Source organism: Heloderma suspectum, chromosome 3 (assembly GCF_057233095.1).
Source record: "Heloderma suspectum isolate Gila_16-S chromosome 3, 16-S_ref, whole genome shotgun sequence".
Classification (NCBI taxonomy): domain Eukaryota; kingdom Metazoa; phylum Chordata; class Lepidosauria; order Squamata; family Helodermatidae; genus Heloderma; species Heloderma suspectum.
In genome coordinates, this window is record NC_139460.1 from 123,951,952 (window position 1) to 123,966,298 (window position 14,347).

Consider the following 14,347-nt stretch of genomic DNA (forward strand, 5'->3'; position numbering starts at 1 on the left):
CTTGCGCAGAGATAAAAGCTAGGGTAAGGCAGATAGCATTATATGAAGCAAAAAATGGAAATGGTGCATTTCATGAAATCTTAAAAGCATTTACAATATTGTTAAAACAAATGAACAGAAAACACAGTTGAATTTACATAGTACTGAGCTATTTAGAATTAGGAGTGCTCCAGTCCAAAACTGGCCTTGTGCTTACTCTGTATCACAAAAGGTTCATATGTAGCACATAAATTTTGCTCAAGAGAACCAAACCGGAAACCCATGCCCCTGCTACTCCCAACTTCCATTAATTACTTTTATTGAAATGTAAGTAGCAGTTAGTTGCTTTATATACATAACCTATGACTGGCCATGGCCTTGTATTTCTTCACAAGATGCAATAAAATATGCAGCAGCATTTGTTGTAGTTACTTGACAAAAGAATAGGGTATGTACTCCATTGTGGCGCTTCTGGATTTAAATGAAAAGATAGTTTAAAAACTCCTTAACAAGTTTTTACCTTGAGTAAATATAAAATGTAAGTCATTTTCTTCACTGAAAATTTGTAATGCATATCTTGTTTGCCAAATTTAAGCATTTTGCTGACAAAAGATAAGCAAAAAATGAGTACTTTTAATTCAAAGTTCTTCTAGCCGTTTGGGATAAAAACCCAATATTTATTAGCAATAAACCAGTTCATGAATAACTTCCAAACATAAGATTATCTTAAATTATGCATTTAACATGTTGAAAGTCTATGACTTAGTTCAGGCATAACAAGAAACCATGGTTTCCCACTATATAAATGAACTTGGACAAGACTTGGGCTCATATGCTTCCCATCCCCTCTGCTTTCATGCAACAGGAGGAGGAAATCAAAAGCTTCTGATTTTAAAGTGCAGTTTTCCATGATATCCAAACCTGGAGAACTATGGTTTGTTTAAATTATGGTTAGTGAGAACAAGCCAGGATCAAAACATGGTTTCAGATCCTGGCTTGTTCTCACTAAACATAGTTTAAACCAGAGGTGGGGAACATGTGTCCCTCTAGATGCTGTTGGACCGCACACACCATCATCCATGATTATTGGCCATATCAGCTGGAGCTGATGGGAGTTGTTGGACTCCACCTGGAGGGTCACAGGTTCGCCACCCTGGTTTAAACAAACCACTATTCCCTAGATTCAGACATCACAGGGAACAGTTGTTGGTTTAAAAGCAGAAGCAAACATTTTCTGTGTGATGTGTAGCAATATGCATAGAAGTGCATACTTCTATGCACATTGAAATGCATGAAGCATTTTCAGGGGACTGGTGTGGGGAGGAGGAGAGACAAGGAAGTCTGCTTCCACCAGCTAAGTTGCACACACCTAAATCTGCATCCAATCCACTGCAAGCCCATCCCCAAGTGGCACACCAGTTTGAAGTTCAATCAGCTCAGACTAAAGATGATACTATAAAACCAAGATGAGATAAATACACATACTGAACCTAACATACTTAAAATTTTATTAATGGCCTATCCTTTAAACTGCTTGGGGTGTGTGTGTGTGTACATATACACATATACACACAAATACATACACAGAGAGACAGAGAGAATGTAGACCTGAGCCTTTGGCTTCCAAAGTGAGAATCTTCTTCTGGGAACCACAGTTGTTGTACATTGACCGTTGAGCCTCGTATGTACAAAGCATGCTCTCTGCCACTGATGTAGCACCTTTCTGCAGAACTGCAAGATACCTCAGAACTTCAATTCAGCTGATACAACACCTTCATGATACTGAAGATGCCAAAACAGTAGCTTATATATGAAATTTATTTATTTATTTATAATATTTGTATACCACTCCAAATCTAGAACAGAAATCTGAGGATTACTTTTGTTGCCTGTAAAGGTACATTACATGGTGTCCCATTGGGTATGTTGTACTAGATATTTCAAAGCACCTAAGGGACATCTGCAGAAAAATGTCCAACATTTTATTGTATATTAACAAAAGCTCAGTAATCACCTATAACATAATTTAAGAAGTATATTGAAAATGCATGTACAAAGAAGGTAGAATCAGGGATGCTCATCCAAACAACTTTGGATCAGTGTAGATATTAATATGAACTTGAAAATCCATTATTAGGGCAAATACCTTTATTAGGCCAAACAAAATACCATAAAATAGTGTGCAAGCTTTCGAGTTCTCCATCGTTCTTCATCAGGCTAGATGTTAAACAAAGAAAGTGGAGGGAAGGAAAAACCCTGGTTGACACTGGAGATGCTAAAGCCATGGAGTCTGCATTTAGTCAAAAGCCTTAATGTTGAATGTCCACTCCCTTCTCCCACATCCCATCAAGACTGTTTCAACATCATTCAGGTTTTTTCATCCTCCCCGCTTGCTTTGTTTAGCAACTAGCTTGAAGAAGAGTTCTGGAGAATCCAAAAGCTTGCACGATATTATTTTGTGGACATTTTGGTTAGCCTGAACAAGATATTTCCCCCAATATGGACGTCAGAATTTTTCTTATGGAGAACACAGCTACTTTTGCTTTTCAGTATGAAATTGGTCCTTCAATGTACACTGAAGGTGGAGATTGAAATATTTTCTCCTTTGTCAGATAAACGAAGTCTACAAAAGCCTAATTTTACAATTAAATACAGAAAGCTACTAAATGCCCACTTCTTTCCTTTCTTATTATTAGGGATGGCTGTTTTGTTGCTCTACTTTGTTGACCCTGAATTCAGTTGAACTACATTTATCCATGGGCCCCAACGGCCCCAGCTGTGCAACTAGGGAAGCATGTAGCACCAGCCAATTTTGTCTCTAATTTTCCGCTGTGATATTACAAGTGTGAAATTGGGAACCTGAAAATCTTTAAAATTGTGCAAAAATGTGCAAACTCTTGCAGGCATTACTGCTGCCTTTCAGTACCATGGTGTTGACAGGCTTGCCAATGTAACAGGAGGTCAGCATGAACCCAGCTTTCTAGTCTAGAGGACAAGACTGCAGAAGGGAGGCTAAATTACAGCATAATTCTTGACATGGATATGGATGAATTTGTCAGCTCTTTCAGATTATAGATCATGTTGCTGTTCAGAAGCTACTTCTCCTCTCTGACCTGCTTGCTACATGTAGCAAAATTCAAAATGTGCTCCCTCTCTTACAACCCTCACTAATCATTGGGGTCTCCAGCATGGTGCCTCTAGACACCAATGTGTCTGTGAACACCTCTGTTGCCCCCGCCCCCCCAGCTCTCTGATCCTCCTGTTTCATTTCTTAAGATTTGTAAGTGCTTTTTTAAAAGGGGGATGTTCGATATGCTGCTCTGCAGCACCATCTGTATTTGGGTTCAAAAGACTGGTGTTGTGTTTTGGAACTCAGACCACACCTCTGCCTTGTACTTAGGTTCTTGGGCAAATAACTTTTCTTTCAGTCTCACATGTTTGCCTTCTGGGAAATTATTATTTTTTGTGACCAGCCATTCCCACCATGATTGTCCTTCTGTGAGAGCACCCATAACACTCTGAAATTTCCAAATGTGCCCACAGACCCAAAATGGTTGGGGACCCTTGCTATATCATCTAAAATGCAACACCCACAACCAGAGATCTTGATTTTTTTAAAAAAAGTAATATCACCCTGTATTAATGATATAGAACCTTCTTGAACTTCAATAAGTGTGGCATCTTCAAGTGCAGTCATGACTTTTTTTTAGGTGTGGTGAAGGGGCAGTGGAAAGAGTGTATGAGTCTTGTACCTACTTTTGATCCTACAGTGTGGACAGATTTGGGGTGGGATGGGGAGAGAAAAGTAGTGATTCAAAAGGCCCCAAGAATAAACTACTATCCCATCCTGCCTTGAGTAGCAAACACTATTATCTGCTTTATGTTTTCTATAATCTACCACTCCAACAAGGTCAATTTGTTTTGCATATACATCAAGGGAGGTATTCTTGCTATATTCTGATTTTGTTATATGGCTCAAAAATACATTTTGATTGGAGGATAATTCACAAGGTGACAAAACAACAATTAATCAATATTTAATACATATTCTAAGAACCATATTGCAAGGGAAAAGAAATGCAGAGAAATACAAGATACTCAGTATCTTCTGCAACTGAACATTTTCCTGCAAGAGACAGGTAAACCTTTGCAGTAGCTTTCCAGCATCATTCTCATTGCTACATAGTGGGTTAAGCATACACATGTATGATTAATGATTCTTATACTCTTCTTGTGTCACATCCCCTTATCATAGATTTCATCATAATTACAGTATCTTTATCCATTTAATTAACATAGCATGATAATTTTTCTTTAATAGTAGCTACAAACAGTACAAAGCGCTTGCTCTATTTTATCCTCTGAGGCATGTCACTCCAAGCTTGAGATTTCTTTTTTGCAAGTTCCATCCATGAGGGCTTATCTGTAGAAGAATGACTGACCTTCTTAAGTAGCTTTATATCTTCTTTTTCAATCGGCGCTGAAGACTGAACTGCGCAGAAAAGAACAACAAAAAGTCCACTTACTAGCAGCTTGGTGGTCAGCCATAACAAGCAGGGTTTTTGACCTATCACCTTAATTAACCTGCTAACACAGAAAAGTACCATTAGACAATGCTGTAAAATTCTTAAGAATCCTACCCATGATGAATAATCTTCTAATAAAACCTTGATATTGGCTACAAAGGTTATTCTGTAGTGTACCAATACTAAATTAAAAATGGCCACTTCATCACATGCAACATTTGCAGGGATCACTTTACTGTTTATGCTGGAGAAAATACTAACTCAGCACCCTCAGGGCTATTTCATGCAGGACATAAAAACAAATCTGGGATTTTCCCACCAATAATCAAGTGTACATTGAAACTGGATCCAATTGGATCCCTATATGATACACACATTTGCAAACATGATCATCGCATTCACACTTCATGTTTCAAGTTTATGCTTGATCAGAAGGAAAACGTGGGAAGCATCCCTCAGTCCCGCTAATGGCATGTAAAGGCCCAAAGCAATCAGCATTTTTGGAAGAAAATTGTAGAAATGCCCAACTCTATGAACACTGAATAAAGACGAGACTATTTGGGCCTGGATCTGTGTCAGTATTTTGAGTGCTTGTTTTCATACCAGAGCAATGATGCGACAGCACGCTGGCTCTTGGCAAAGATTCTTGCATATCCAACTTTGTCTCTTTCTTCTGTTCTTCAGAAGAAACTGTGGGTAAGAAAGCTGAGGTTGTGTTCCGGGTGAAATCTGTCTGTTGCCTCACCGGTTCCTAAATGAAAAAGAGGAAGGGAAAAACACACACAACAGGATAGCTATTCTAAGCAATTCAGTGGATAACGGAACCACAGTAGGGATTTAACAGAACACAAGAAACTCAGCAGCAGACATGGCTCTCCTGCTCAACAATGAAATAATCTGTCATATGTTACACAAGCCTGCCCTGTTTATACCATCTGAGCTGTAAACACTCCATAAACATTTAATGTTCTGTGGACTCTTAAGACTGCAAAAATGTATTTGGGATTCTGAATGATTCAACTAGAAGCACTTGGAAATGGATCTCCATGGCAAAATATTCAAGGCCGCTTCTCTTTTGCTAATGAAGACAAACACAAACCAAGCTTGGCAGCAAATAGCTTCCAACGGGAAGCTGTGGCTTTGCATCAATGGTTCCTTTTCTTCCTAGATGGGACAGGCAGTTGCATTTATTTTTGCCCCAACATTATTTTTAGCCAAAACAACCTTATGAGGAAGGGGACTACAAGTCTGAGCAGAGGAACAGTGAGTGAGAGAGGAGGGTTGCTTAACCCTTTTCCCCTCCAGCCATGTTTTGCTCAAAGTTAGTTTTTACTTCCAAGACAAGAATATGCACAATCATGTGCTTATAAGGTATACTTACTCCTATGTCAGAGAAAGGTAAAAGGTGCAGCAGAAAGGCATGTGTACTGCTAAAATCAGCAAGAATTTATACTCACTTTGGGGTTACCTACATAAGCTTGATGAATCAACTTCCTGTATGATCAAACTTGCATGGGACAATCTACCAGAACCTCTGTGAAACTAAAAATGGACAGTTTGTTCTGACTGTTATTCTTTGCAAATGTTATATAATATTATGAGCTAATATAAGTATTAGTAATCTGGCCTAAGTTTATTGAGGCCTCAGATCCAATCCAAAAGCAACTTTTTGCACATAGAAATAAAGCTATAAAATTTAGGACTTGCATGAGTGTGTGTGTGTTTATCATTTAAAGACTGCATCATTCAATATCACAACGCAATGTAGTTTTATCAGGAAAGCTCTGTGTAAGGAATATGACAGGGCGTTATTTTTAATGTAGCACTACCATTTCATGTTGTATATTCTGTATATAACGTTCTAAATCTGGATCCGCAGCACTGGCAATAACCACCAAACAGAGATGCTGTTTATCTCTTAGTCCATTTCTCTATAAACTGATTTATTTGGAGTTTTGGAAGCCAAGGTTCTCATTTCACCTCAAGTCCTTACCAAGGTTTATATTTTACATGAAAAATATAACTTTTTTCTACAAAAAAGGAGATATTACCCCACCAGAATGAATAAAATTTATGTATACATGAGCCATTGAGACTGCAAATATTTATCCTTTCAGTACGTATCACCAAACATGTGTGTGAGAATTATGAATTCCATTCTCCCTATTGGCAGATTAAAACCAGAGACTTTTAGGAAGAAAAGCTCCTGCAACCAGGTACAAAGCTGAACTTTGAGGTACTTTCAGAACTGACACTGAGAGCAGTGTTTTGACTTTCCACCTTTGTAACATGAATAAAAAGAGAAACTTTGATTAGAATGAACACTTGTTTTTTTTTAAATGACAACATTATGGCCACGTTCAGAAGTGATGCACTGGAGATTAAAAAGGATCCTTAAGGTTGGATCCAACCTTCGTGCAATGGAACGTCCCCATCTTCTCCTCCCCCCTGCAGCCCCCAATATGCCCCCCAAATCTGCTCTGGAGTATGCCCCAATCCTCCAGAGCTGATTTGGGGGCAAATGGCTGCAAGCGGGAGGGGAAATCTGTTCTACCAGCAGTTCTTTCCACTGGCGGAACAATACCAAACAGACATCATTTGTTGGATTAATTAGAAGTTCCCCTATAATGCTGAATTAGACTTTCAATTGTACAAACTGGAACAGAGTGGAAAGAAGCACTGCAACATGGGAAAGTCTGTCTCCTCCATTTTTTTAAAGCTCCCATGGGAGATGAATGTTCCAGTGCTGGAGAGGGAAGCACAGAGCACTCATATTCTGAAAGGAAGAATGCTTTGTTTGAAAGGTCTCAAATATTTGCTATGGAAAGGAAAATATGGCTTCACACACTTTCTCTTTAAAAGGGCTAAATGAGCACTCCTGCCACAGAAGGTATGCACTTGCCTTCCAGAGAATGAAAAAGCAAAACACCAAACACACTCACCCCTCACTTAAAGATTTAAAAAAACTGAATGGGAATGGAGGACAAAGAAACAGGTCTAAAAGTGACACCGATAAAAACCAGACCGATTCTTCCATCTCTAATCATGTCTTGCCAGCAGTGAATGGAGAACCCCTTAGAGAGTTGCTGGCAATTGGAACAGAGTGCACTGGGCCAGAAAGACCAGTGACCTGACTCAGGGTCATATAAGGTCATAGCTCTTGTCTAATCGGTGCCTGTGACAATCACGAAGCAAGATTCGACACAAGCGTTAGTAGTGGGAAGGAAAAGTTTTGCAAGCAATTGCAATTTGCGTACTGCCAAAGGTGCTTTATCCAGCAATGGAGACATGACTGCTAGGATTGATGTCTGCATCCCCTGAAATGAGGGTGCTCTGAATTTGTTAAAAGTGGAGAATCTGTAAACAGTCTTACTGATGTGTCAAACTGCTTTAGGCCTACGCAGTGAGCCCGTGTGGCATGGTGGCTAGAGTAGGGGAGGTGAACTGTGTTGTGGGGGGGGGACCAGATGCTTCCCCACCCAGCCCTCTGCAGGCCAGGTGATATCAGGGGCGTGGCCAGCCTTCCTGATATTATATCTCCCTGACAAAGTGCCCCATGATATCCTGATGAGCAAACTAGCTCAAAGTAGCCTAGATGAAACAATGATCTGGTGGATCCACAGTTGGCTACAGAATCGGACTCAAAGAGTGCTTATCAATGGGACCTTCTCAAACTGGAGAGAGGTAAAGAGTGGGGTACTGCAGGGCTCAGTCCTGGGCCCGGTGCTCTTCAACATTGTGATTAATGACTTGGAGGAGGAGGTGCAGGGAATGCTGATCAAATTTGCAGATGACACAAAATTGGGCGGGATAGCTAATACTTTGGAAGACAGAAACAAAATTCAAAGTGATCTGGATAGACTGGAGCACTGGGCAGAAAACAACAGAATGACATTTAAAAGGGATAAATGTCAAGTTCTGCACCTAGGAAAAAGAAACCAAAGGCACATTTACAAGACGGGGGATACTTGGCTCAACAACACTACACACGAGAAGGATCTTGGAATTGTTGTTAATCACAAGCTGAATATGAGCCAACAATGTGATGTGGCTGCAAAAAAGGCCAATGCTCTTTTGGGCTGCATTAATAGAAGCATAGCTTCCAAATCCCGGGAAGTACTAGTTCCCCTCTACTCAGCACTGGTTAGGCCTCATCTGGAGTACTGTGTCCAGTTCTAGGCACCACACTTTAAGAAGGATGCAGACAAACTGGAGAGGGTTCAGAGGAGGGCAACAAGGATGAACAGGGGACTGGAAACAAAGCCCTATGAGGAGAGACTGAAAGAACTGGGCATGTTTAGCCTTGAGAAGAGACGACTGAGGGGAGATATGATAGCACTCTTCAAGTACTTGAAAGGTTGTCACAGAGGGGAAGGCCAGGCTCTCTTCTCGATCATCCCAGAGTGCAGGACACGGAATAATGGGCTCAAGTTACAGGAAGCCAGATTCCGGCTGAACATCAGGAAAAACTTCCTGACTTTTAGAGCAATATGACAATGGAACCAATTACCTAGGGAGGTGGTGGGCTCTCCCACACTAGAGGCTTTCAAGACGAGGCTGGACAGCCATCTGTCAGGGATGCTCTGACTTGGATTCCTGCATTGAGCAGGGGCTTGGACTCGATGGCCTTGTAGGCCCCTTCCAACCCTACTATTCTATGATTCTATGCCGGCTGGAGCTCCAACCAGTGCTTTGTGTTGGGGATGCTTCACCCACACTGTTTCCTTCCCGATGGGGGAAGGTGCAGCGACCAAGAGGTGCCCCAGCCAAAGGTGGAGCACTTCACCTGTAGCCTCAGTTGGGCCACTTTATTTGCACCACATCCTCCCCAATGAAGGAAGGCAGCATGGGTAAAGCACTTAGCGTGGCACTCACCTACCCAATTGGGAGGGCAAGCGGTGTGCTAAGGGAAATTTGCCTGTTATCTCCAATCATTGTTCAGAGATAATAGGGGGATTCTCACCCCCTTCCCAAGCCCCCTGATAGACTTCTGACAGTGGAGCTTGGGCAGGAGGACAAAGTCTCCATGGGCTGGATGGAGAACATTCATGGGCTGGAGGTTCCTCTCCACTAGGCTAGAGGATTTGAGTCAGGAGGGGAAGGCCCAGATTCAAATGGCGGCCACACTAACTAACTAACTAACTAACTAAATGTATGCATGCATGCATGCTTCTCGGAACAGAGGTGGTGGGCACCTGTCAATACTGGTTCAATTCAGAAAAACAGGTCAATTTTTATAATGTGTGACTGATTACAAGAGGTCTTCGAGAATTAATCACAAGCAGGCTAGAGCAAAGAGCACCACTACGAAGTCACACACAAATCAAGCAGGGATGAACTGTATCACCTCCATTTTCTCCTTCTCTTTTATTTGTTTTTCTGCATCTGCTTTATCCTGAGCCACTGTTTTTTCTTCTTTACTAAGCTCCTGCTCCACGAGCCTCCGCTTCTGTTTTGCTATGGTAATCCAGGCTGGCACTGTCTGACTTTCAATTGCTCTTGCATTGTCTGCAGCAATCGCAGGAGAAGGCACACTTTTCTCTGTTGAGAGAATTTGGGAAGAAAGTTATCAGAGAGAGAAATGCACCGTCTGCTGTTCTTCCATTTTAGAGGCATTCCCCAGGGACACACAGCAGTAAAGAAACTAAACCTTGCCCTGTGAACCCTAGAAATGACCAGCAGCTAGGGAGAATCCTGCACACACATCAGGAAAACCTGCTCTAAGATCCCAGTGTCTGCAAGAGAGAAGTAGAGCACAGGACCCAGGCTCAGCAATCCAGAGCTGACAGCGGAAGAGTTCAAAGAAGTAGACAGGCAGTGGCTGTAACTTCCTGGACTTCATGAGGAGCTAGAAGGAGTGAGAAGAGCAAGGGAACTAGATTTGTATATTATTTTATTATTATTTAAATTTGATAATAATTTATTATTATTTAAATTATTTATTTATAATAAATAAATTCATTAAAATTTATTAAAATTTATTAGATGCCATTCTGTAAAAAAGACTCAAAGTGTCTTACAACAAGGGTTAAAACATACAAAAAGAAAAATGTAATACAACGAAAAACAAGTTAAAATGCCAAGGCCTGTAAAAGAACAGAGGGAGTGATCCTATGACAGATCTGGGAGGGCATAAGATAGTTGAGTTTCCTGTCTCCAAAGTCAGGGACAGGCTCTGACCTCAGAGCCAGGAAACCACACTCCACTCCCCCTCCCTCTCATAGCCAGTGCAGAGAGAACCACACTGGCTACCTGTCCGCGCTTGGAAGACAGAGCATGGAGATGGGAAAAGGGGGGCATTCCTAGGGGTAGAAAGGGGAGGAAACCAGGGTGGCTGCAATACGACATAACCCAGCTCCTTCCTTCTGCCTCTGAGGTGCTGCAGCCAGACAGGCGAAATTGCCTGTCTAACAGAAATTCAGGGCAGCTGGAGCACAGAGGCAAAGATTGCCTCTGCTGTCCTCCCACCCTGCACTGGATACTCAGCAGCCTCCAAGTTCGGAGGCTGCCAGCAATCCACGTAGGATTGCACCCTAAATTAAGAATCCCAGTCATATGCTGTCAAATGCCTGGGAGTAGAGGAAAGCTTTAACCTGGTACTAAAAAGATGACGATGCTGGTGTCAGGTGGAGTATTACTGGGGAGAGCCTTCCACAATCAAGGGGCCACCACTGAAAAACCCCTCTCCCTTGTTGCCATCCTCTGAATCTTCCTCAGAAAATGAACACACAGGAGGTCCTCAGATGATTATTGTAGTGTATGTACTCTATGAGGTGTTGCAATCTCGAGCCATGTAAGGCTTTATAGGTCAAAACCAACACCTCAGTCTCTAAACACCACTAGCTGTTAATGGGTTGAGTTTCTGGATGCAGCTTATTAACAAGCTTGTCAAGGGCCCCTTGGAGGCCTCTCTCAGTCTAATCCAGTAGCCAAGTCCAGACACAGACAAAGGGATTCCTTTCAAAGCTTTATTCTTCCTTTACAACTTAACAACTCTACCGTTTGCAACTAGATCTGAGCAGCACAGTACCTATGCCCTAAGTTGGAACAGTTGGTCCCCGTTTGAAAGGGAATTACTGGCAGACCCCTGAACTTAAGGACTAGGGAGAGTCCCTCTCCTTTTCCCTTGGATCCTCTGGGTGCAGCCATTGTTTGCGCGCCAACCGGGCACTACGCCTCCTTTCTGCGCCCTCCATCTGGCGCCGCTCTCTGCGTCGGTGTTGCGCATCCACCAAGTCTGCTATCCGTGCTCTGTCACTCCCGGGACTGCTATCTAAGCTAGGAATGCTGGTGGGAGGAATCTCCGTCAGCTGTTGGCCCTGGGAAAGAGGAGCGCGCTCCTCTCCCAGGAGCGACTGCTCTTCCTCAGAATCAGAACTACTCTGGGATTCTATGGGCTCAGTGTCCACCCTGACAAAGCTTCCCTAAATAGGTTTGATTGCTGTGTGACTTCTAAAAGTGGCTGAGGCTCAAATAAACTTTGTCTACATAATTTGGAGGACAAGGGCTGTTCTCCCCCACCCCAGAGGCTGACTCTGCTCATCATACATCAGTTTATCTGACCCATGTTCTTACGGTGATCCCAACTGGCGATGACATATTTCTGAACTAGGCATAGGCTGGACAGCCCAAGAGAGAAGCTCAATATTGTATTTTGGATACTACCACATCCTCCATTTTAGGGAGGCTCAGTGACTCATCTGTAATAAACTGCATATATAACCAGTTCACCACAGGCACCTGTTGAGGCCAGAATGAAAACAATCATGCTTGTCACATGCAAAATGGTTGAATTAATGTACTTCCTCTTTGCATCTGCAATGCTGTATTTCACTTCTTTGTTGTTGTTCAGTCGTTCAGTCATGTCCGACTCCTCGTAACCCCATGGACCATAGCACGCCAGGCCTTCGTGTCCTGTGCTCTCTCCTGGAGTGTGCTCAAGTCCATATTCATTGCATCAGTGATACTATCTAACCATCTCATCCTCTGCTGTCCCCTTCTCCTTTTGCCTTCGTCTTTCCCAGCATCAGGGTCTTTTCCAGAGAGTTTTCTCTTCGCGTTAGGTGGCCAAAATATTTCAGCTTCAGCTTCAGTATCTGTCCTTCCAATGAGCACTCAGGGTTGATTTCCTTTAGGATTGACTGATTTGACCTCCTTGCAGTCCAGGGGACTCGTAAGAGTCTTCTCCAGCACCACAGTTCGAAGGCATCAATTCTTCGGCGCTCAACCTTCCTTATAGTCCAGCTCTCACAGCCATATGTTACTACTGGGAAAACCGTAGCTTTGATTAGACGGACCTTAGTCGGCAAGGTGATGTCTCTGCTTCTTACTATGCTTTCTAGGTTTGCCATAGCTTTCCTCCCAAGGAGCAAGCGTCTTTTAATTTCATGGCTACAGTCACCATCTGCGGTGAACTTGGAGCCCAAGAAAATAAAATCTGTCACTGCTTCCATTTCTTCCCCTTCCATATGCCAGGAAGTGATGGGGCCAGATGCCATGATCATAGTTTTTTTAATGTTGAGTTTCAAACCAGCTTTTGCACTCTACACTTTCACCCTCAACAAGAGGCTCTTTAGATCCTCTTCGCTTTCTGCCATTAGGGTGGTATCATCTGCGTATCTGAGGTTGTTGATAATTCTCCCGGCAATCTTAATTCTGACCTGTGATTCATCCAACCCGGCATTTCTCATGATGTACTCTGCATATAAGTTAAATAAGCAGGGCAACAATATGCAGCTTTGTCATACTCCTTTCCCAATTTTGAACCAATCGGTTGTTCCATGTCTGGTTCTCACTGTTGCTTCTTGACCCTCGTACAGGTTTCTCAGGAGACAGGTAAGGTGGTCTGGTACTCCCATCACTTTAAGAATTTGCCACAGTTTGTTGTGATCCACCCAATCAAAGGCTTTAGCGTAGTCAATGAAGCAGAAATAGACGTTTTTCTGGAATTCTCTTGCTTTCTCCATGATCCAACGAAAGTTGGCGATTTGATCTCTAGTTCCTCTGCCTCTTCGAAACCCAGCTTGTACTTCCGGTAGTTCTCAGCTCGCATACTGCTGAAGCCTAGCTTGTAGGATTTTGAGCATAACCTTGCTGGCATGGGAAATGAGCGCAATTGTGCGGTAGTTTGAACACTCTTTGGCGTTGCCCTTCTTTGGAATTGGAATGTAAACTGGCCTTTTCCAGTCTTGTGGCCATTGCTGAGTGTTCCAAATTTGTTGGCATATTGAGTGCAGAACTTTAACAGCATCATCTTTTAGGATTTTAAATAGCTCAGCTTGATTATGTCATCTCCGCTAGCTTTGTTGTTAGTAATGCTTCCCAAGGCCCACTTGATTTCACTCTCGAGGATGACCGGCTCAAGTTCAGTGACCGCACTATCATGGCTATCAGGGACATTCAGATCTTTCCTGTATAGTTCTTCTGTGTATTCTTTCCACCTCTTCTTAAATCTCATCTGCTTCTGTGAGGTCCCTGCCTTCTTTGTCCTTTATCATGCCCGTCTTTGCAAGAAGATCTCCGATTTTCTTGAAGAGATCTCTAGTCTTTCCCATTCTGTTGTTTTCCTCGATTTCTTTGCATTGTTCATTTAAGAAGGCCTTCTTGTCTCTCCTTACTATTCTCTGGAACTCTGCATTCAGTTGGATATCTCTTCCCCTTTCTCCCTTGCTTTTCACTTCCCTTCTTTCCTCAGCTACTTGTAAAGCCTCATCAGACAGCCACTTGGCTTTCTTGCATTTCTTTTTCTTTGGGATGGATTGAGTTGCTGCCTCCTGAACAATGTTACGGACCTCTGTCCATAGTTCCCCAGACACTCTATCAGGTCTAATCCCTTAAATCTA

General features: G+C 42.4%; 1 protein-coding gene across 1 annotated transcript in view; it reads right to left on the minus strand.

Annotated features, from left to right (window-relative positions):
- Positions 1–1,941: 1,941 nt before the first annotated feature.
- Positions 1,942–14,347, minus strand: part of CRACDL (CRACD like) — a 78,315-nt gene continuing 65,909 nt past the window's right edge. The window contains exons 9-11 of the mRNA XM_084844376.1: positions 9,853–10,046; positions 5,109–5,256; positions 1,942–4,471 (exon numbers count right to left, since the gene is read on the minus strand). Coding sequence (XP_084700502.1) covers positions 4,329–4,471; positions 5,109–5,256; positions 9,853–10,046 — 485 coding nt within the window. The 3' untranslated portion in view covers positions 1,942–4,328. The remainder of the gene's footprint in view (positions 4,472–5,108; positions 5,257–9,852; positions 10,047–14,347) is intronic.